Source organism: Lotus japonicus, chromosome 3 (assembly GCF_012489685.1).
Source record: "Lotus japonicus ecotype B-129 chromosome 3, LjGifu_v1.2".
NCBI lineage: Eukaryota > Viridiplantae > Streptophyta > Magnoliopsida > Fabales > Fabaceae > Lotus > Lotus japonicus.
The window spans coordinates 83,077,559-83,099,552 of record NC_080043.1 but is presented as its reverse complement, the minus strand read 5'-3'; the positions used below and the strand labels follow the sequence as shown (position 1 = coordinate 83,099,552).

The 21,994-nt window shown below is 36.8% G+C and overlaps 1 protein-coding gene across 6 annotated transcripts; it reads right to left on the bottom strand.

Moving 5' to 3' along the window:
* Positions 1-10,706: 10,706 nt before the first annotated feature.
* LOC130746534 (disease resistance protein RUN1-like) lies at positions 10,707-19,511 on the bottom strand. 6 transcript variants are annotated; one of them, XM_057599193.1, is made up of 6 exons: positions 18,841-19,511; positions 14,748-14,917; positions 13,852-14,480; positions 13,453-13,764; positions 11,772-13,365; positions 10,707-11,552 (listed from the first exon to the last, which is right to left on the bottom strand). In XM_057599193.1, exons 1-5 carry the CDS (start codon positions 19,332-19,334, stop codon positions 11,869-11,871), a joined length of 3,102 nt encoding a protein of 1,033 aa, XP_057455176.1. In that variant the 5' UTR covers positions 19,335-19,511; the 3' UTR covers positions 10,707-11,552; positions 11,772-11,868. The 6 variants fall into 6 exon arrangements, with proteins under 6 accessions (XP_057455176.1, XP_057455173.1, XP_057455175.1 ...); XM_057599190.1 differs by having other exon boundaries at positions 13,852-14,917; XM_057599192.1 differs by having other exon boundaries at positions 11,776-13,365; positions 13,852-14,917.
* Between the last annotated feature and the right edge of the window lie 2,483 nt (positions 19,512-21,994).

The window sequence follows — 21,994 nt, the reverse complement described above, 5'->3', positions numbered from 1 at the left end:
TCATTCTAAGAAGGAAGAAATCACCTTAACGGGTGGACTGGAGTAGCTTGAGTGATTTATCAAGTGAACCAGGATAAAATCCTTGTGTGCTTTTCTATCTCTATCTTTTGCACTTAGTTCTCGAAAAGATTTGTTAAAATCTTTAAGGTGGTAGTTTTGTACTGAAAACGTTATTCAAACCCCCCCTTTCTACCGTTTTTCATACCTTCAATTGGTATCAGAGCGCAAGTTCTGATTACCACACTTAACAGTGTTCAGTAGATCCGGGCCAGTGTGAAAAACTCATGGATTCCACCACTACTACAAGCAAATATCAATACAGTGCAAGACCACCTATCTTTGATGGTCAGAGATTTGATTTCTGGAAAGATAGAATCAAAAGCTTCTTTCTTGGCTTTGATCCTGATCTTTGGGATTTTGTTGTTGATGGCTACACCCCTCCTGTTGATGTACATGGTGTAAAGATCCCAAGGAAGAAGATGAGTGAAGATCAAAAGAAGGAGTTCAGAGATCATCACCGATCAAGAGCTATTCTGCAAAGTGCATCTTTGAATCCTTGCAGATGTCTCATGAAGGAAACAAGAAAGTGAAAGAGACAAAGGCGTTGTCTCTAATCAAGCAGTATGAATCCTTCCAAATGGAACCTGACGAATCCATTGAGGATATGTTTTCCAGATTCCAGTTGATTATTGCTGGAATAAGACCCCTCAACAATGGCTACACCACTGTGGATCATGTCATGAGGATCCTTAGAGGTCTTCCTGAAAACTGGATGCCTTTGATAACTTCCTTGGAGTTAACTAGAGATGTTGAGCAGATGAGTTTGGAAGAACTCATAAGCATACTGAAGTGTCATGAACTAAAGCGTGCTGTACATCAGGATCAGAAGAAGAAGTCTATAGCCTTGAAATCCAAATCTGAAAAGGCTAAGGCTCTCCAAGCAGAAGCAGAAGAATCTGAAGAAGCATCAGAAGATTCTGATGAAGATGAGCTGACTCTGATATCCAGAAAGCTCAACTGCATCTGGAAGCACAGGCAGAGCAAATTCAAAGGCTCATCAAAGGACAAGAAGTCAAAGAAGCACTTCAAGACGAAGAAGAGTCTGATGGTGACATTTGATGAATCAGAGTCAGAGGATGTTGACTCTGATGGTGAAGTCCAAGGACTCATGGCTATTGTCAAAGACAAAGAAGCAGAGTCAAAGGATGTTGTTGACTCTGACTCAGAATCAGAAGGAGATCCAGACTCTGGTGATGAAAATGAGGTATTTGATTCCTTCTCTGCTGCCTCTGGAACCTCTGTTGAACATGAGAAAATTATTTCTGATTTGAAAAATGATAATCATGCTTTGGTAAATTCTAACTCTGTGCTTAAGAACCAGATTGCTAAGTTAGAAGAAATAGTTGCTTGTGATGCCTCTGATTGTAGAAATGAATCTAAGTATGAAAAGTCTTTTCAAAGATTCCTGGCTAAAAGCGTAGACAGAAGCTTAATGGCTTCAATGATCTATGGCGTAAGCAGAAATGGAATATATAGCATTTTCTATTCTAAATCTTCTGAAGTTGCTGCATCATCTCTTAAGAAAGGAACTTTCTCTATGTCAAAATATCATGCTCAAATTCCTTTATATTATCCTGTTGAAAGACCCAAAGTTGTCAGAGCTTCTGGGCTAACTAACAAGAAAGGACCCAGAAAGTGGGTACCTAGGGATAAGATTATATATGTTGCAGATATCTTCAATAGGTCCATCGAAACTCCAACCATGGAACCTGGACAGTGGATGCAGGCAACACATGACGGGAGAAAGGCATATGTCCCAAGATCCAAAAACTTGAACCTGAAGGTGAAGTTAATCTTGGAGGCATCAGTAGAGTAAGATTTGGTCAAGTCAAAGCCAGCTGAAAAAGCTTGCAGAGATGAGCATGACCGTTTCAGAAAGAAACAAAGACTCAGAACTTGTCGAACCAGAAGCAACAACATCAGAAGATGCTACTACAACTTCTGACTTGCGTCATCAGAAGAAGAGTTGGTTCCTAGCTTCTCATTCTGAAGTATCTGAAGATGAAATTTGTCCAGAACGGAGATGTCACCAGAACCACACTTCTGCTCTCATCAGAAGATACACTAATCAGAAGCCAAGTATCCCTTGGTATTCCTTCTGAGGGGGAGTATTTCGTCTTATGCTCTTACTATTTTTTCCCACCTTCATTCTTTTTGCTTATGACAAAAAGGGGGAGAACTTATAGTATCTTGACAACTCCTATATTATTTAGCTCAGAATCTAGATATTACTAACGTTGATATTAAGTATTAGATTCAGGGGGAGCTTAGCTCAGAATCAAGCACGAGTCTTGGATTCAGAAGGAGCAAGAAAAACTATACACATCAGGATAAGTTTTAACTCTGATACCTTATACTCTGAGTGTATTCAGTTTATTTGTTTAGAGTTGTTCATCAAAATACATGGTTTTGTCATCATCAAAAAGGGGGAGATTGTAAGATCAAGATTTGGTCATGTGGTACAACTCTATGTTTTGATGATAACAAGTATTTATTTGTGGATGAAAAACTATGATACTCTAATGTTTGTCTTGAGTGTTTTGACAAACAGGTTCTGATTCTTACACCAGAAGATATATTCATCAGAAGATCAGAGGATCTGAGGATCAGAAGATCTGAGGATCAGAGGATCTGAAGATCAGAAGATCTGAGGATCAGAGGATCTGAAGATCAGAAGATCTGAGGATCAGAGGATCTGAGGATCAGAGGATCAGAAGAACTGAAGATCAGAAGATCAGAAGATCTGAGGATCAGAGGATCAGAAGATCAGAGGATCAGAAGATCTGAAGACCAGAAGCTCTGAGGGACCAGAGGCTCTGAAGGTCCAGAAGCTCTGAAGGTTCAGAAGCAGAAGTAACGAAGGTCAGAGGATCCAAGCTTCCCTCTGACTCTGATCACCAAGCTTCACAAGTTCCAACACGAAGCATTCCTCTGATCAGAAGTCATTGGTTAAAGGCAAATGTCTCTATCAAGAAGTACAAGAGCAGTGTACTATTCTGAAAAGCCTACCTACCAAGGTTCAGCCACAGCAGGTTCTGGAAGTTCCAGAAATGCCCTCCAACGGTCATATTCTCTCAACAGAAATATCCTTTGCACCTTGGACTATAAAAGGCTGAAGAAAAGAAGAAAGCTAAGAGAGAGAAAAAAAAAAGAGCTGCAATACAAGAAAAGATTCAAGCATCTACTTTCTTCATCTATTCTTATTTAGTTTACACTCAGCTTATTTAGAAGCAAACCTTTGTAAACACCAACCTCAAACAGTTGTTTGATTTTCCTTAAGGGACCGGGTAGGTCAGTATCCTTAAGAAGACTAAGAGAGTGAATCTTAGTGGTGATTCCTTTAGGAGATCAAGGTTGATCGGATCCTAGAGAAAACTAAGAGAGTGAATCTTAGTGTGAGCTAAGTCAGTGTATTGTTAGTCACTTGTAGGTTTCAAGTGCAGTTGTAACAATTATCTGATTAGTGGATTGCCTTCATTCTAAGAAGGAAGAAATCACCTTAACGGGTGGACTGGAGTAGCTTGAGTGATTTATCAAGTGAACCAGGATAAAATCCTTGTGTGCTTTTCTATCTCTATCTTTTGCACTTAGTTCTCGAAAAGATTTGTTAAAATCTTTAAGGTGGTAGTTTTGTACTGAAAACGTTATTCAAACCCCCCCTTTCTACCGTTTTTCATACCTTCAGGGGAGACTCACGGCGAGGACCCATGGGCCAAGGCTGAGAGGAGACACCAAAGAGATCTTGGACACCACATCTTAACCCAAAACCTTAAGGCATTAGGTTTATGGGTCACATCTCTTATAAACTCTCCCTCTCACCTTGACTTCTCCGATGTGGGACTTGACTCTAACACTTGATTCCAACATGTTCTTCTTTTCATCTTTCTGCATTTTCTGTCAAATCACACATTATATGACTTCATATGACTTATATCTATTAATTATCTTCTTGTTTAGTGGGGTGGAGCTGAAAAAGGGACGGATAAATACCATTATCCATTCTAGAATTCAACTTCCGCGAGCTAATTTCAATTCTAAAAGTTGATCTTGTGTTCTAGAAATTGAATTAACCTCTCCACTTTTTTTCCACTTTCATTTTTATCTATTTTTCTTTTCTCTATTGATCAAATCATCTATCAGATCTTTACTTTATCTCTCCTTTCTTTTTATCTCTCTCTTCCTCCACCTCTCAACACCTCATTTTTTAGGTATGAAGATATAATTATTTCCAGAAATTTTAGCTCTGAAAGTGTATTTATTATACTTTCTGAAAAGTCCAACTTCTGAAATACAAGAAAAAATTCACTTATGGAAATTCAACTTCCACAATACAAATTAGCTTACGCAAAGTAATGGCATGTAATCTAAATTCATATAAGAAACACTTTATTCAATCAATTTTAAGTATTTGCGGTTGTTTAAATCACTCGTACGAGTAACTTTTAACAGATTTTTGACAAATAAATTTTTTATAAATAATAAATAATTTTTCTATAAAATTTTCAATCCACTTATCTTAAACACCATTATTATGATACACTGTATGAATGTACACTTTAGTAGTTGATGACTGTACTAACAGTCAGCACTAGGGTTGTTATGATGAGCTGGCATTCTAAATTATTTTTCAACTCATCTAGAATCATGTTCCTTTCAGCAATCAGCTTTTCTACTTCATCCACTGATGCCAAAGAGTCATTTCCTCTAACAATCATTGGAGGTTCTCTTCCATATAAAGCCTTGAAGGGAGTGGTTTTGATGGCAGAATGATAATTGGTATTATACCAAAACTCCGCCCAGCTCAGCCACTTAGGCCACTGTTTAGGTTTTGATCAAGTTACACACCTTAGATAAGTCTCAACACATCTATTAACCACCTCAGTTTGCCCATCTGTTTGTGGGTGATAGGCAGAACTGAATTTCAATTTTGTACCAGCTAGCTTGAACAACTCTGACCAAAATGTGCTTAAGAAAATTAACCTTGTCTCTATCTGACACAATGGAAGTAGGAAACCCATGTAATTTCACTACATCTTTGATGAACACTTTTGCAACTTCCTTGGCATGATAAGGGTGTGAAAGTGCAATGAAATGTGCATACTTTGTATCTATCTACCACTACCAGAATAGTGTCCTTACCCATTGCTTTAGGGAGCCCCCCATGAAGTCCATGGAGATGTTTGGCCATCCCTAAGAAGGAATTGACAATGGCTGGAGATATCCTGCAGGGTTAAGTGTCTCATATTTGTTCCTCTGGCAGACTTCACACCTTTGCACAAAGTTCTGAATGTCTAATTTCATGCCTTCCTAGTAAAAGAGAGCTGAAATCCTCTTGTAAGTTCTGAAAATACCAGCATGACCTCCTATAGCTGTGTCATGAAACTCCCTTAGGATGGTGAGTATTTTACTTGAGCCTTTAGGAAGAACAATTATGTCCTTGTATAGTAGTTTTTCCCTCTTTAATTGAAAACCAGCAGGAATGTTCCCATGAGTGGCTATCTCTTTCATGATTTTTCTGTACCTTTCATCTTCTAATAACTCAGCTTCTAGATCATCCCATTCAGCATACTGAACTGAGGAAATTGCAGAGAATTGCAGCTTTCTTGATAAAGCATCAGATGCTTTGTTCTCCACCCCAGGCTTGTATTTAATTTCAAAGTCATAACCCATCAATTCGGACATCCATTTTTGTTGCTCTTCTCCCATTAATCTTTGGTCTGCTAGGAATCTCAAACTTCTCTGGTCAATGTGTATAACAAACTTACTGCCAAGGAGATAATGTCTCCATTTTTGCACAGCCAGTACTACTACTATTAGTCCCCTTTCATACACAGATTTTGCTTGAGCTCGGTTGGATAGAGTCTTGCTCATATAAGCAACTGACCTCCCTTCTTGCACAAGGACTGCTCCTAGCCCTTTTCATGAGGCATCTGTTTCTAAGATGAAAGGCTTATCAAAATTGGGTGGTGCAAGGACAGGAACAGTGGACATCACTTCCTTCAACCTGTTAAAAGCCTTGGTTGCTTCTTCACCCCAAGTGAAGCTATTCTTCTTGCGTAATTGGTTGAGGGGCTGTGCTATCTTGCTGTAGTTCTTAACATATCTTCTGTAGTATCCTGTCAAACCTATGAACCCTCTTAGTCCCTTTACCTCCATAGGAATTGGCCAATCTAACATATCTCGAATCTTACTAGGATCAACTGCAACCCTTAGGCCACTGTTTAGTCTTGAAGGGAGTGGTTTTGATGGCAGAATGGTAATTGATTTTAGTTTGATAGTTAAGCATAACCGCCTAGCCTAACTGAATTGCCAGCTCATCATAACAACCCTAGTGTTGATTGTTAGTACAGTCAGCAACTACTAAAGTGTACATTCATATAGTGTACCCGAATAACCATTACCATTTTTTCAACTTTTAAACACCATTACCATTACTCATTAGTCATTAGACTTGGTAAAATTAACTAATTTAGATAACCTAAGTATTGTGTTGGTTAACTTTGGGTACGACATAGGTTGGTCATGGCAACAGCTACCCGCCCGATATAAATTATAGAAAATTGTTATTCAGACCCTCCAAGAACTATTTGGACCAATTAAAAAGGGAAAAAATACTAAAAAACCCTTAATGAAAAAAATATAAAAAAATTACAATCTCTCATCCTCACATTCTCTCTTCTCTCTCCTTACCTCTTTCCTCTTTCTTCCACCCAACACCACCCACAACCACCGTCGCCGCCACCACCACAATCGTCGCTGCCACCACCACCTCAACCTCCATCTTGTCGTTTTTGAAAATTTCCAACTGTAGGGAGTTGTTCCCGTCGTTTTTAATTTTTTTTTCTGCAAATAAACGCACTTCGCACTTTAAAAGTGCGTCACTCATTAACGTACTTTTAAAGGGCGAATTGCTGCAAATTTGTACATAACTCATATCAGATGATTTTTAAAAATTATGAGACTCAACAGTAAATCAAGATAGAATATTTGGAGATTTATGGTGGAATAAATTTTTTTTTGAAATTCAAAATAAAATACCAGATGAAGGAATTTGGCTAAATTACACAAATCTTAGGACCTTCGAAGAACGTGCTAAGGTACGGTCACTTGATTTTTCTCTTCAACTTTGTAGTTGGTTGATTTCACATCCGAGACAAAAAAATGTTCAATTTGCCAAATCGCACCGCTCCTGATTGTAAAGCGACTACTAGAAGGTGTAGGAATTTGGAGGTTCTGACTGCATATTTGAGCTCAGAATAGTCCTATTACCTTAACCAAAATGTGTCAGTCCCAAATTCCTTCCAGAAATTAAACAGGAAAAAAAGAAAGAAAGAAATATGTGCGTTATGCTCGCACTGTGAAAATGCGACCAAAACGCACTTTGAAAGTGCGATTAAAACGCACCTTGAGGTCGCACATTCAAAGTGTGAGCGAAAAAAAAAATGTTAAGGTTTTCTTTTCGGATTTTACGAATTTAATAGGGTAAAAAATAGTTGTCAGGGGTCCGAATAACAATTCCCTAAACTATATCCAAGTTTTTTTTTAATGGAAAACTATATCCAAGTTGGCTCAATATAAACTATATCCATAAAAAAATTCACATACAAACAAACCAGTAATGTTCAACAACTGGCCTGCCGAGATTAATGCGAAATTAATCCTTAAATATATTTCTTGCAGTAGCTGCCTAACTTTCTTTTTTTTTTTGGTGCTTCGGAAAATAACTGCCTAACTTTCTTGACTTCACTCTTTTATTAGTTTTTTTGGTACATGCTCTTTTATTAGTCTATCACAAAATAATTTTAAATTCAGCAATTTGATGTATTTTAATATCCTAAATTGTCCCCAAATAAATACATCCAAAATTAAGATATTTTTGTTGACTTGACTATGGCAAATCTGTTTGAACGAAAACATTATTTGTTTACTAACAAGCGCATAAATTTCCTTCACGTCGGAATCCTAAACAATTTGATTTGGGGTCACTACACAAAGATTTAAAGTCATTTCTTCAATTTGCTCTTCCTTTCTAAGTTCGTAGCCTTCGCAGTAGCTTACCTACCCAATAAAAAGCTTGTTCGGGAAGATTATCTTATTCACTAGAAAGAATCAATTTTGTTGGTTCTAATTTAAGTAGAGATTTTAAGTTGAGTTTCTATAAATACAACTACGTTAAATACTTGGTAGGAAAAACTTTGGCGCATATAAAATTTCAACCCGGCTTGAGATGCTTTAAATTGCCAGAAAAAACACGTGTCGAGTGTATGCCACAAACACATTATACAAATCATTTTTGAAAGAGTTATTTACACTCAACTACCTTGAGGTTTCTCTATATGACACTAAACTCCAAACTTACTTAAATATTACACTCCACCCCATTTTTTGTTAGGGAATATTGTTAAAAAAAATTGTTATCTACTTGAGGAAAATGGAGTGTAGTGTAATATATGATTAAGTTTGGAGTTTAGTGTTATATAAGGAAACCTCAAGGTAGTTGAGTGTAATTTGCTCTTTTTGAAAGTTTATTATAACAATATAAATTACAACTATAAGTTAAACTATGTTACAAATAGAAATAGTTATAGTTGCAATTAAATATGTTTTTAATCTCTCTAAAATAAGGGTGAATTGAATTTAGTTCCTTCAAAAAAAAGTTATAGTTTGTAGTTTCCAACATTATTAAAATAAGTGAAGTTAGTCCATGTCGTACTTTTTGTGGCGGTTCTTGTGTATTAGCAATGAATTTTAATCGCGACAAATTATTTGTTCTTGGTTTTAGAAACGGTTTAAACTACCTCAAAATGAACCGATGGACTAATTTCACTCATTTCATTAAAGTTAAGGACTAAAAGCTAAAAAAAAAATTAGAGGAACCAAATTCAATTGATCTATATTTTACGGAGACTATAAAGATATTTAACCCTTATAATTAAACTCAATTGAGTTTAACTCTCCGGCTATGGTGCGGTCTCATGGTGCTGATGCTTCAGTTCGAGTGCGTGGGGATTCACGCTGGGTTCCACCAAATGCGGGTAGGATCAAAATCAACATTGATACGGCTTTTGATAACTCATGTAGTGCTGGTTTTGCTTTGGTAGCTCGAGATGGTGGGCTGTGGTCCGGTGACTCACACATCATCTCCTCTCATGGCGGAAGCACTTTGTTTCCAATGGGCTATTCGGGTAGCTGTTGATCTTGGTTTTAGGAAGAAGAAAAAATGAGGAGGGAAATGGGTTTGAGTAGGGGGAGAGAATGGAAAGAAAAATAATGGGTTTGAAATTTAGACTTTGAAATTCGAGGTTTGTGTGGGATGAAGAAGAATGATGAGGATGAATATTATTTGAAGATTAGTATTTAATTTTAGATGAATGGATTTAATTAAGATGAAGGAATTTAATTCAGATATAGTTTATATGTTTTAAAATTTAATTAAAAAATAATAAAATCCACTCTTGTTCATTACTTGATGTGACCATGTCACATGGGTAAAAAGAGCTCCAGCGTTGACTACCCCGACTAGAAGGACTAATAAAACCAAACAATACCATAAAGGTTAGGGATGATCTCCCACATTTGTTTCGACGAGGGACTAAAACCAAAAGTGATGTAAAGGTTAATGACCAAAAACTTAATTAAGTCTAAAAGTCATTAGAGCCTAGCCGTCATACTTGATATTCAAATGAACCTATCATTTGCAAGAGGCTCATCTCCTTTTTATAGAGATGTAAATGCAAACCTAGTTCTAAATCTCTATGAGGCTTAAGCCCAAATTGCGTGAATAATATATCAAAGCTACATAAATCACCAGCCTGGTGTGAGATATACATAAATAGTGTGGACCGCCCACATATGAAACATATCGTCCACAAGATGAAAGGGTTTTAAAACATATCGTCCACAAGATGAACCTATTAGATAAGTAGTTTTAAATAATAGGAGATGAAAATAAAAAATTAATATATTACTATTAAAAAATCAATATTTGTAATCAATGTTTTTCACTTAGTTGTGACACGTGATAAACAATAAAAATTAACTAAATTAAAAATATTATTATTTCAAAAATACTTTATATTTAAATTATTATATAAGTAGATAAATAATTTTTAGATAATAGGATATGAAAATATTAAATTAGTCTATTATTATTAATAAATCAATATTTGTAAGTGAGTAGTCTATTTTACTATTTATGAATAATAATTTTATTTATTTTTATTTTAGTTAAATTAATATTTTTATATTTATTAATTAATATTATTATAAATTATAAATTATATAATATTAAAATAAATTAATTTGGAGTTAGGATACTGAAAGAAAATATATAACTGGCATCCTATCCTGCTCTATCCTAGCTCCCCCTCAGGATAACTTTTACACATGATTAACAGGATAGGATAAGAGACAGGATAGTGTTATCATATCCTGCTGGCGCAACAAACAACAGATAACAACAGGATATGATTATTATCCTGTCTTATCCTATCCTGTCCTGGTCACCAAACGGGCCCTACATGTATGACTGCAGTGCAATCAAGAGCAGGAAATCCAAATCCGTTTGAAAGATACCCATGGTCCAATGAATAAAAAAAATTTATTCTAATGATTCAAATCGAAAAAATTAAAATATTTTTCAAGTATATCTTTATTAATTTCAGTTAGATGGGAGAAAGAATCATGACATGTTATTCCTGACTCACAAGTAAGTTCGCAGAAGCCCCAGCAACTCGATTGAAGCAAGTTTGCAGAAGCCCCAGCAAATGGACTGAAAGAAGAAAGAAAGAGTTGACCAAAAAATATGAGGAAGAAAGAAACACATAGCATGTTACATTAACTAATGATGATTCGGTATCTGGGTTCTTTTGGCATTGCCTTCTTCCGTCTTAACTAATGTTAAAACTGCTTGACGACGTGATTTTAACTCTAATTTCAATGGTTCATTATCCAATTCACGTCCATATTCCAATGCATTCCATAATCTACGGCTCTATGCAGTGTGCTAATTCTCTTATAACCCTGCAGCAAGTCCAACAACAACTGATACTTCATTCCCAACTCCAACTTTAACTGCGGTTCCAAGTCTGGTGCTTCCCGTACGAAACTGTGAAGATCAGAATCTGAGAAACATATGAGGTGAACCCCACACTCTTTTATTTTGATCAGTTCATCGTCTTCCTGGCTATCAGTTGTAACTGAGAACTCAAAATGAACTTTTCCATAATTGAAACCTGAACCATGCCATAAAAAAACATGATCCGAATACAATTCTTCGATGTCTTTGTCATAAAATGTAGTGTATTCTTCGTCCAGAAACTTGGCTCGACATTGGATTTTAGCACGATGCTGCTTCATTCCAGGGGATGGAGAAAGAACCACAGAGTAAATGGTGCCTAGCCAGGGAGACAAAGGATCGATAGGAGGTTCAATGGTAATTGAGGACCTTGTGGTTCGATATGTGACCGACCCTTGCTCTGGGACACTGCTTCCTGGTAAACAAATTACGAACAAACAAATTTGGTCAGAAGCTATTAAAAAAGTTGTCAATTAGTTACAGAATTTGTGACAGAACAAAAGTCATCATAAAAATTAAAAAGTGTCATTGTAAACGTTGTGATAAAATTTATAAATCTCAGTGATAGATACTCGGTCTTCACTAGCTAATAAATTATGTCACTAAATAAATAGCAAACGCATCTACTACATACATACTACTGCCCGCCTCTTTCTTTCTCCCTTTCTCTCTCTCATTTCTAACTCAGCTATTTGCATCTCCAGCTCCTCTGCAAAGTAGCCACGTCTGTATTATACTCCATCATGCGCCAATTCCATAAAAGCTTCATGCACAGGGTCCAAGTCCAACTGCAAGTCCAAGTGCAATTGCAGCTTCACTCCCAACTCCGACTTGACCTCCGGTTCCAATTCCGGTGCTTCCCATAAGAAACTCTGAAGCTCAGAATTCGAGCAACTCATCAGGTGAACCCCACACTCTTTTATTTTGATCTGGTCATTGTTTTCCCCGCTATCAGTTGTAACAAAGAACTCAAAAACTTTTGCATCATCGAAACTTGAACCATGCCATACGAAAACATGATCTGAATCAAATTCACTGATGTCTTTGCCATACCATGTGGTCTTGCATTCCCCATCTTTCCTGTAGATTCGGCATTGGATTTTAGCACCATGCCCCTTGATTCCAGGGGATGCAGAAAGAACCACAGAATAAATGGTGCCTAGACACTTGGACAAACTTCCATCATGAGGTTCAATGGTAATTGAGGACCCTCTGGTTCGATATGCGAACGACCCTTGCCCTGAGCCGGAGGGGACACTGCTTCCTGGTAAGCAAACCACAACACTATTAGGAATGAAATTGTCGACATTCAATCTGAACTTATTTACGTATATATTTTGCATTTCAGCACTCTTCATTGTGAACATGACGTCTTCCATAATCTGGAGGAGCGTAGATTCATTTAGTTTCATTGCATTCATAAATGATATGTGTTTCTCCTTCCCTTTCATCTGGACTGCAAAGGTCTTGAAAGTAGATACCGCCACTAATGAAGTACAGTTGACAGCGTTAAGCTCTATGATGAACAACGGGAGCTCAGGTAGAAACTCCAGTTTCCTACAATTCACTAAGGTGAGAATCTCCAGTTTTTCAAGAAGCTTGATGCTTGTAGGCAACTTCTCCACACTACTTCCATCGAGCCTTAATTCTCGCAATGATGACAAGGCACTGATGTTGTCTGGGAGTTCAAACAGCTCGTAACAGTCCTTTAGATGTAGTAATTTTAAGGATAGTAAGCCATCACACAGAACATGTAGATTCTCTTCATCAATTACTCCGCAGTTAGAAATCCTCAGCTCCTTTAGAGATGTCAGGTGCGACAACTCATTAGGAAGATTCTCCAGTCTCAAACTTTCTAGATTGAGCCACTCAAGCTTGCTTAGATGACCGATTGATGGGTACAATTTTTTAACTCCTGTCTTGCTCAAATCAAGCCTTTTAATTGAATCGGACGACATTGCAAATTTCTCTAGGCTTGAACAGTCATCCACATTGAGCTCCTTCAGATACCTTAAATGCTTTTCACTTATAAGACTCTTCAGTTTCTCACACCTATCCAGTATCAAAGTAACTAGTGTGTCCACAGATAAAAGCGATGGATGAACCACACACAAACTTTTACATCCGGATAGATAAACCCATTTGAGTTCTAACGCTTTAGACAAATCAGGGAGCTTCACCAACTGCTTGCATTCACTCAGGTCAATTGTCTCTAGATTCACCAGATCCTGCAAAAAGCAAAAAGAATGCCATCTGATGCTTTAGTTAAGTCGATTGAAAATGTAAGCATACAGGCAAATTGTATTTATCTTTACCTGCGTCCCGGGCCAAAGTTCTTCAATATCACTGTGCAGCATGCGAATTGCGACAAGAAACTTAGCACAAAAATTTGGTGGAAGAGACTTGGAAGGGTATCTGTTCCACTCAAAATACTTCAATCCAGCAGAACCTCGCTTATGGTTTTGGAGGAATCCAGGATTGTAAAGCACATTGGCTAATTTCTGCTTACCCGCAGGGACATATAGTCTAAAAATTCTTAATTTAGGCATGTTGAATATGTCAGCACTCAGTTGCAAATCTACTTCCTGAGACAAATCTAAAGTTATTCCTTCAACTTCAGGAATTCCCTGGAAAGTCAATTAAGAAATAAGTAAATTGAGGTTGCAAATTTGCCACAGTTTATAGTAAAAAGTAGGCGTATATTTTTTTCTTACCTTATCATTTTCAAGCACATCACGAATTTGTTCAATATCCCTCAATCGGCTGCCTCTTACATCATTTCGAACTATATCCAAAGCCAAGTCTTGTAGCAAGTCGTGCATTTGTATAGTATTGGTCTTTGATATACTTATTAGAGCTTTATCTTTAAGTATTTCCACTCCACTAGTAGCGTTGAAACCACATGCATCTAGTATCCTTATGACGGAATCTTCATTTTCGTCTTTGAGAAAGGAAGCAATGTCCAGAAATATTGCCTGCTCTCGCCCTGACAATCCATTATAGCTCACTAGCAACAGTTCTTGAATTTTCTTAAGGGATTCCTTACTTCTCTTCATATAATTCAATTCAGCTTCACAGAATCTAGTACTTCTGGAAAGAAAATGAGAACCCAAAACTTTCAAAGCTAATGCAATGCCTCCTGCATATTCAACTGCCCTTCGAGAGATGTCCTCGTAACCCTTTTCAGGCTCCCTTTTCTTGAAGGCAGCTAAGCTGAAGAGCACAAGCGATTTTTCAAAGTCCCAGGGGTTGACCTCGTATATTTCTTCAACTCTTCCATCAAGCAAATGTTTATCTCTTGTTGTTACAATCAGAGTGCTACCTTCTCCCAACTCACCGAGTTCTGCACACAAATATTCTAATTGCTCAGAACTAGCCACATCATCAACCACAATAAAAACTATTCTACTACTAAGCCTCCTCTCAACAAATGTGGATCCAAAGAAGTTGGATGTTGTAACTTGTTCTTTTAGCAACTCCGAGAGAAGATTATCACGGATATGTGTTAGTCCGTGCTTTTCTGATTCTTCTCTTACGTTTTGCAAGAAGCATGCACTGTCATATTGTGGGAAGTGTTTGGCAAACAAGACTTTAGCAATGGTTGTCTTACCTGTTCCCCCCATGCCCCAAACTCCAATTCTTCCAACTTTTCCCAATAAACATTCAACAGCTTCACATTGTTCCTCAATTCCAACTAGGCCTTCCAGATTTTTAGGGTACCTCAGCTGCAGCTTTTGCATTACATCGTTAACAACGCTCTGTAAGACTTGAGAATCATCCCTATCAAACAAAGGAATTAATTAATCAGACTTAATGTAGAGGCATTATCATTAAATTGTTATCTGTGCTTCGGATAGGTATATCTAATTATGTACGTATTCAACCTTTGTTGTCTATTGTCTACTAATGACTAATCAACTAGAATATAAACGTATTCCAATTTCATTGTATGGGCTTGTTTATATTATCCCATCGAGTAATGTAATCTCATCCTATTGGACCAATATATATAAAGAAGTAAAACTTTTACAAAATTGGCGATGCCAACAAACAAAGAGAGAGGGACCTTCAGAAACGGCGTTCTGCATTTCAATTCAGCCCATTTGAGGACGATGTTGTGGTCGTTGATGCCCTCCTCATTCTTGCCGGTGGCGTCGGAAGAAGCAGAGACGAGGAGCTCCACTGTCATATCTGGGTCAATGGTGAAGGTGGGGGGAAGTGAACTGAGTGAGAGGGTGCAGCCAGCCTTGCCGGCGGCGGCGAAGAGGAAGAGGAAGTGATTCCGGTGACAGTGGTAAACTTGAATGGTTAGTATTCGTTATCTGAGCAGTTTGGTTTTGAGTTTTGATTGTTAGAGGAGAGTTCGGTGTGGATCATTAGATTTGACACCCCACTTATTAGAAATGTCACCCCACTTACGAAAATTAAGTTTCCGAAATATTTCGGAAATAAGGTTTCCGAAGAATTTTTTCACTCAAAATTTGGGTGTTACATGCATTTTGCACTACAAATCACGAATTAATTTCGGAATCTAAGATTCCGAAATAATTCGGAACTTAAAAATCCGAAAATTGGGGGTGTGAAATCTAATGGTTGGGGTGGCAAATTCAGCTCTCTTCGCTGTGGCTGGTTGTAGACTTGTAGTTGTAATGAGGGTTAATGGTCAAATTGGTCCCTGTGTTTGTAGTGACTTTTGATTTTAGTCCCTCCCCGGAAAAAACTAGCCGATATCTCCCTGTAGTTGCAAGAATTTTGGTTCTAGTCCTCACCGGAGGGCGGAGCTCCGGCAAGAGTGTTGAGTGGCGGGCCATAGATGACATGGCATTATCCACATCATTTTTATTTATTTATATTTCCACATAAATAATTAATAACTAAATTAAATAAAATTATTAATTAATTCAAAAATTGTTCAAAGTACTTAGAACCATATCCACGCCTAACAAGGTACTTAGAACCATATCCACGATTTCAGCAACCATGACCATCTTATATGCGCCTAACAAAATTTCTTCAGCACCCAACATATCAATTTTTTCCTCATCCATGACATAATACCATCCATCCTACACTTCAGACCTGCCTAAAGTTATAAATTACAATATTTATTGAAGTTATAAAATACAAAAACTCAAATGTCTTAATCATTTTTATCTTCATCTTCTTCCCCTTCATCCTTCTTCAATCATCTTCATCTTCATCTTCAAACTCATCATCAAACCCAGAAAATGAAAAAAATCAAGAATGGCCAAACATTGAAAACCCAGAAAACAACCCAAATTCAAGTTAGAAACTCAATGGCCAAATCCATAGAATCCACATAACCCAAATCAATTGAATCTTTTTCAAAACCCAGATTCAAAAGCCACATAACCCAGATTCAAAACTCAGATCCATGTAATCCACAAAATCCAGATTCATAACCCACACAAATCAAAACCCAGAAAACCCACATAACTGAGCAACTGGAACGTACCCCCATCAAGGCTCTTCGGTTGTTTAGGACGACGACGGACGCGACATGTGGTGGTGAGGGCGGATCCAGGGGCGATTCACGTTTTGAGTTTGTAAGAAACGCGAATTGCCACAACCTTTATCTCCGTCAACCGAGGCTCTCATTTCAACGCTGAACGACCCACCGCACCAAGCCACCACGACCACCGTTATGGCCTTTGACAGAAGGATTCTGAACAAGGAGGTGAGGGGGCAAAGGCTTATCAAAGAAATCAGTGTGGAAATACCCATCACGTTGTTCTTCGAGTGAATTGGCGAGGCAGAGTGCTTCATTGAGCGGAGACGGGGTTGAACGACGAGAAGCTTTGACGGTGTTGCGGGGTCGCCGTTGGCGTTGGAGGTGATGGCGGTGGTGGAGTAGGGAGAAGGTGCCCACCATTTGGAATGAGTTGAAGAGAGTGAAGTTTGAATCTTTTTCGTGGAACATTCTGGTTTCGCATAAAAAGTTCTCAACATTCTACATATGCTTATGGTTCCCCTCATAGGTTTGTTACCCCACCTATTGGGTTTCGCACCCCACTTTATTTAATATGGTATTTAAAGTTCCGTATTTAATACGAATAATACGGAACTTAAAAAACCGTACTGTATTTGAGCATATGTGGCACATTTTCAACCATTTATTGCATACAAAAAAATACGGAATTTTAAATTTCGTATTGAATACGGAAATTTAATTCTCGTATTGAATAAAGTGGGGTGCCAAACCCAATAGGTGGGGTGGCAAACCCAATTCCCTTCTGGTTCTCTTTTTCAGAGAAAGAGAGGCTTGATTGAGAAGATGAAGGGGGATCAGGGTTTAGAAAATTTTGATTTTAATTTTTCCCAACATTTTCTGGATTTTTATTTTTGAATTAATTATTAATTTTATTTAATTTAGTTATTAATTATTTATGTGGAAATATAAATAAATAAAAATGATGTGGATAATGCCATGTCATCTATGGCCCGCCACTCAACACTCTCGCCGGAGCTCCGCCCTCCGGTGAGGACTAAAACCAAAATTCTTGCAACTACAGGGAGATATCGGCTAGTTTTTTCCGATGAGGGACTAAAATCAAAAGTCACTAGAAACACATGGACCAATTTGAACATTAACCCTTGTAATGAGTTGTTGCAAGTTTGGTGCTTTATACTTTGTTTGAGCCAAAGATGAAAATGAGGAGAAAGAATATAAGAGGAAAAATATAAATTGTAAGAATTTAAAATAAAAATCAGGTGATTTTTAAGTTATTTTGTATTTTTATAGAGAAAAAAATAAAGAAGGGATAATGATAGGAAAATTGAGACTACTAAAAATGAGTGTGATGGATAGTTATTGTTGAATTTTCACATATAAATCTTTACAAATAATTCATAGATTATTATTATTATTATTGTTATTATTATTATTATTAGTTTTCCAATGTACCAAATATTTTAATTTATTTCATTTTTAATAAACTCAACTAGTTCTCTTTTTCTCCTTATCTTTTTTTCTTTTCATTTTATTTAACTCATTAGAGACTTAGAGAGTGTCAAAAGAAAAAAAACATGCAAAATTGAGATTTATGAATGAAAGTAGTTCTTGTTATATCCTCGGGGCGAGGATTGCTCCGTATCTACAATTAAATTTCAACTTTTTATTGGAGTAATGATTTGATCATTTCACGTCATTTTCTCTTTCATCTTATTTTCACACAATTTTCTTCTTATATCTTTTTACTTTCTGCATTTCATATTTCATCATGTATCATATCACTCGTTTTTTTATTACTCATCTTATTTAAGTAAGATGGAGATGAAAATGCATTGTGAACAAAACATTCTTGTTTCTATTGTCATTAGCAAAGTCAACTTTGTTGGGTTGACTCTGGGAACTAGCAGAAAAGGAGAGAAAGAACATAGATTGAAGAATTAACGGGTACCAACTAGTGTGTGAATGTATACTCTTTGATTGGAAAAAAACAAATGGGAGTGTAAAGTTTCTCCTTCCAATCATTATTTAGTTTTCTCTTACATCTTTATTTTCTACAAATAAATTTATGATTAGATGTAACAACTTAAGACTCTTAAATTTATTTTTTAATGAAAATCCATACGACTATGCTCAGATTCTGACATGAAAATATCAATCCGTCTAAACTAAATGAACCAAAGCGATTGGAAAGGAAAAAAAAAAAAAGGAATGGAAGTACGTAATTAATTACCTCTGGGTACTCGAATCCCATCCAGATATATTGGCTGCTTGAGTGAGAGCAGATCTCCAACTATCCACTTTGTCTTGGTGGTCTTTTTTTTTACTGGCAGCTGCAGCTCGATCATAGTCTTCAAATGGTTTCTGATAACTCCCTGTCTGATGGCGCACGTCTGTTGGATCTGTCTTGTAGAACACTGGTATAACAATCTGTCCCTCGTTTCTTCTGCACTCCATTATTTTGACAAGTTCTTGCAAGCACCACTTTGAAGTTGCGTATCTTTTCGAGAACACCACAACCGACATCAACGAGTTCTTGATTGCTTTTTCAAGTTCTGACCCGACATCATCTCCTCTTTTAAGCTGATAGTCTATGTAGGTTTTGATATTCTTGTTGCTCAGAGCAGAATAGAGATGGCTAGTGAAGTTAGCTCGGGTGTCCTCACCCCTAAAGCTAATAAAAACATCGTACTGTTTGGGATACACTCGGGAAGAAGAAGTAGACATAGGCCACCGTGAGTGCAGACTGCAAAGAAAGAATGAAAGAAAACAAACAAACAAGGTCTTCTCTACCTGTGATATATCTATTACGCACACTGGAGCGCTTGATTGGGTCTATGTTTCATTACATTAGTTGTACAAGTACAACTTATCTTGGGCTTAATTTATTTCAGCTATTCTACGCAAAAAAAGTTCAGTAATTTCATTTTATTGTGATGAACTGGCTTTTGTGTGACTTTATTTTTGGTATTTTAAGTTGAAACACATGTTAATTGACTAATTTAATCTTGTACGTCATGAAATATTTTTGGTTGATATAATATTTTTAATATTTATACTTAAAATTTATTTTGGCCCCTCTAAGGTTTTTTTCTTGAAAATCCACCATTGGTTTTAAGTGTTTTATTCCTTTCAAAAAAAAAAATTATGTTCAATGTGTCTGCACTCTGCAATAATAAGAGTTACTCAATTTTTGATTCTGATCTGTATTTAAGAATGACAGAATTTTGCCGTCTATCTTTGGTTCTGATTTGTATTGAAAATGACACTATTTCATTGTGCTTTTATGCTTGGAATTTGATCACTTAAAAAAAAACCAGTGGGCCCATGTTTGGACCCAATGAGCCGAACTGAACTAACCTATGTGGTCGCCCAGATCTAGTAAAAAATGAGATAGCGGGATAGTGGATAGCGGGATGGTCATGATAATGAATCTTTATCTATCTTTTGTTTAATTTATACTATATATATATATGTGTGTGTAGACACTATATATGTATATTACACTAACTTGAAATTTCAATGTAACTTTCGTTGGTAGATGTAAGAACCCGCTCAAAGTCTACTATTTAATTAACTAGGATTATACCCGTGCGTTGCACGTAGGGTACAACATTTTAATATCGAACATGATTACTTTGACAAACGTAATTAATATTGTTGATAACTTAACAGTCCATTCATTGACGAACAAAGAAGTCACCAAACCTCATTATACTCAATTGTTATATTGCTTAAAAAAGATTAAAATTACGTTTTAAATATGGTTCTGATTGGAATTTAGGTAAGACAAAATCTAATCATTTTTTTGTTGTTATTTATAATCATATATAAGAGCATTTAGCAAATAGTGACAACGTGAATTCGCGGGACATCTTCATTAATAAACTTTCTTCCGGATACCAGCAGAACACTTCAAAGTTAAATAGTAGGCAACGACACTGGATGATAAAAACATTCTCCAACACAACGGCACAGACACAACAACACAAAAACCAGATAGAACATTCATCAATAAACCCACCAGCACAGAACATTACTGACAATTTACATACCAGCAATCAGCTCAAGATCGATTCCAAATTTAACTCATTTTAATGGTTATCTTTACTGCATAAGTGTATACGTGTAGATGAATCACTTCAATGTTGTATTACAGAAATATATATATATATATATACACCGATGCAATGTTGATGTTGTTATTTGTATTAATATTTTCGTGCATCAAAATAAATCTCATTTATGCAATTCTTTTTGTCATTGGTGTTGTTTGAGTTTTGAAGCATAAATTCATGATAACAATATTATTATAAAATAATTATAATTATAATAACACTGTAAGAATTATATATATATATATATATATATATGGAGAATGGACCAATCTGAAAGTATCTCTAAGATTGAATTTATTGGTGGTTATAGGACTTTTGGGAGGCCTATCTTCAAGAGTAGATCTGAGGCGTTCCAAATAGATTTTCTTTTCCTCAGGATCAGGGATAGAATTAATGGCCCTGAAGAGAAGATCTTGTTCATTGGTCAAAGTGTTGATGGACAAGGTATTGACGGAAGATGATGATTGAGAATCATCATTCTGAATTTGATTTAGGTCTTCAGAGACCTCAGAATCCGAAGGATTAGATTCTTCTTCATCAGAAGTTTGAATGAGGAGATTGTTGATCTTGTCCTCGATCTCAGGTTCAAGATGAAGCTCAGAGATTCTCCTTTTGAGTCTGCAATACCTGCTAATATGGCCCGGCTTGCCGCAGTTGTAGCAGGTAACATCTTTTCCTTGAGAGGGTCTAGTCTCAGAAGGGTTCTTTGGAATTTGCGAAAATTGGGGTTTTGATCTAGGCTTGGGTTTCCTATGATCATTCCTGCTAGATCTCTTTCTCCATTGTTGTTTGGGAGGAGGATCTTGCTTTCTGGGTTTAGGTTTCTTGGGACAACCTTGAATTCCGAATTGTTCGCAGAAAGTACCCAAATCCCTACGATTCTGAGACTTCTCCTTAGTGAGTTGCTGTTGGATTTTGTCATCCTGACAGATTTTGAGAGCAACTCTTTGAATGATAGCTATGAGCTGTCCATAACTAAGGGTGTGATATGGGATTTCTCCCCCCGGATTTTGGCTTCTAAGTTTCTCACAAACTTTGTCGCCAAAAGATTTAGGAAGACCGGCCAGGAATTTCTCTTTCCAGAAGGCTTGTTGGCTGTCTTCACGGGTGTAAACCCTGGTTAGGAAGGTATCCTTATACCATCTGAAATCACCCAAAGATTTGCACTTAAGATTGGACAAAAGATCACCAGATCTGTCCTTGATGAGGGAAGGATCTCTAACAAAATGTTGGGCTATGGTAAAGATTAAGGAGTTGACAGCATCAGAG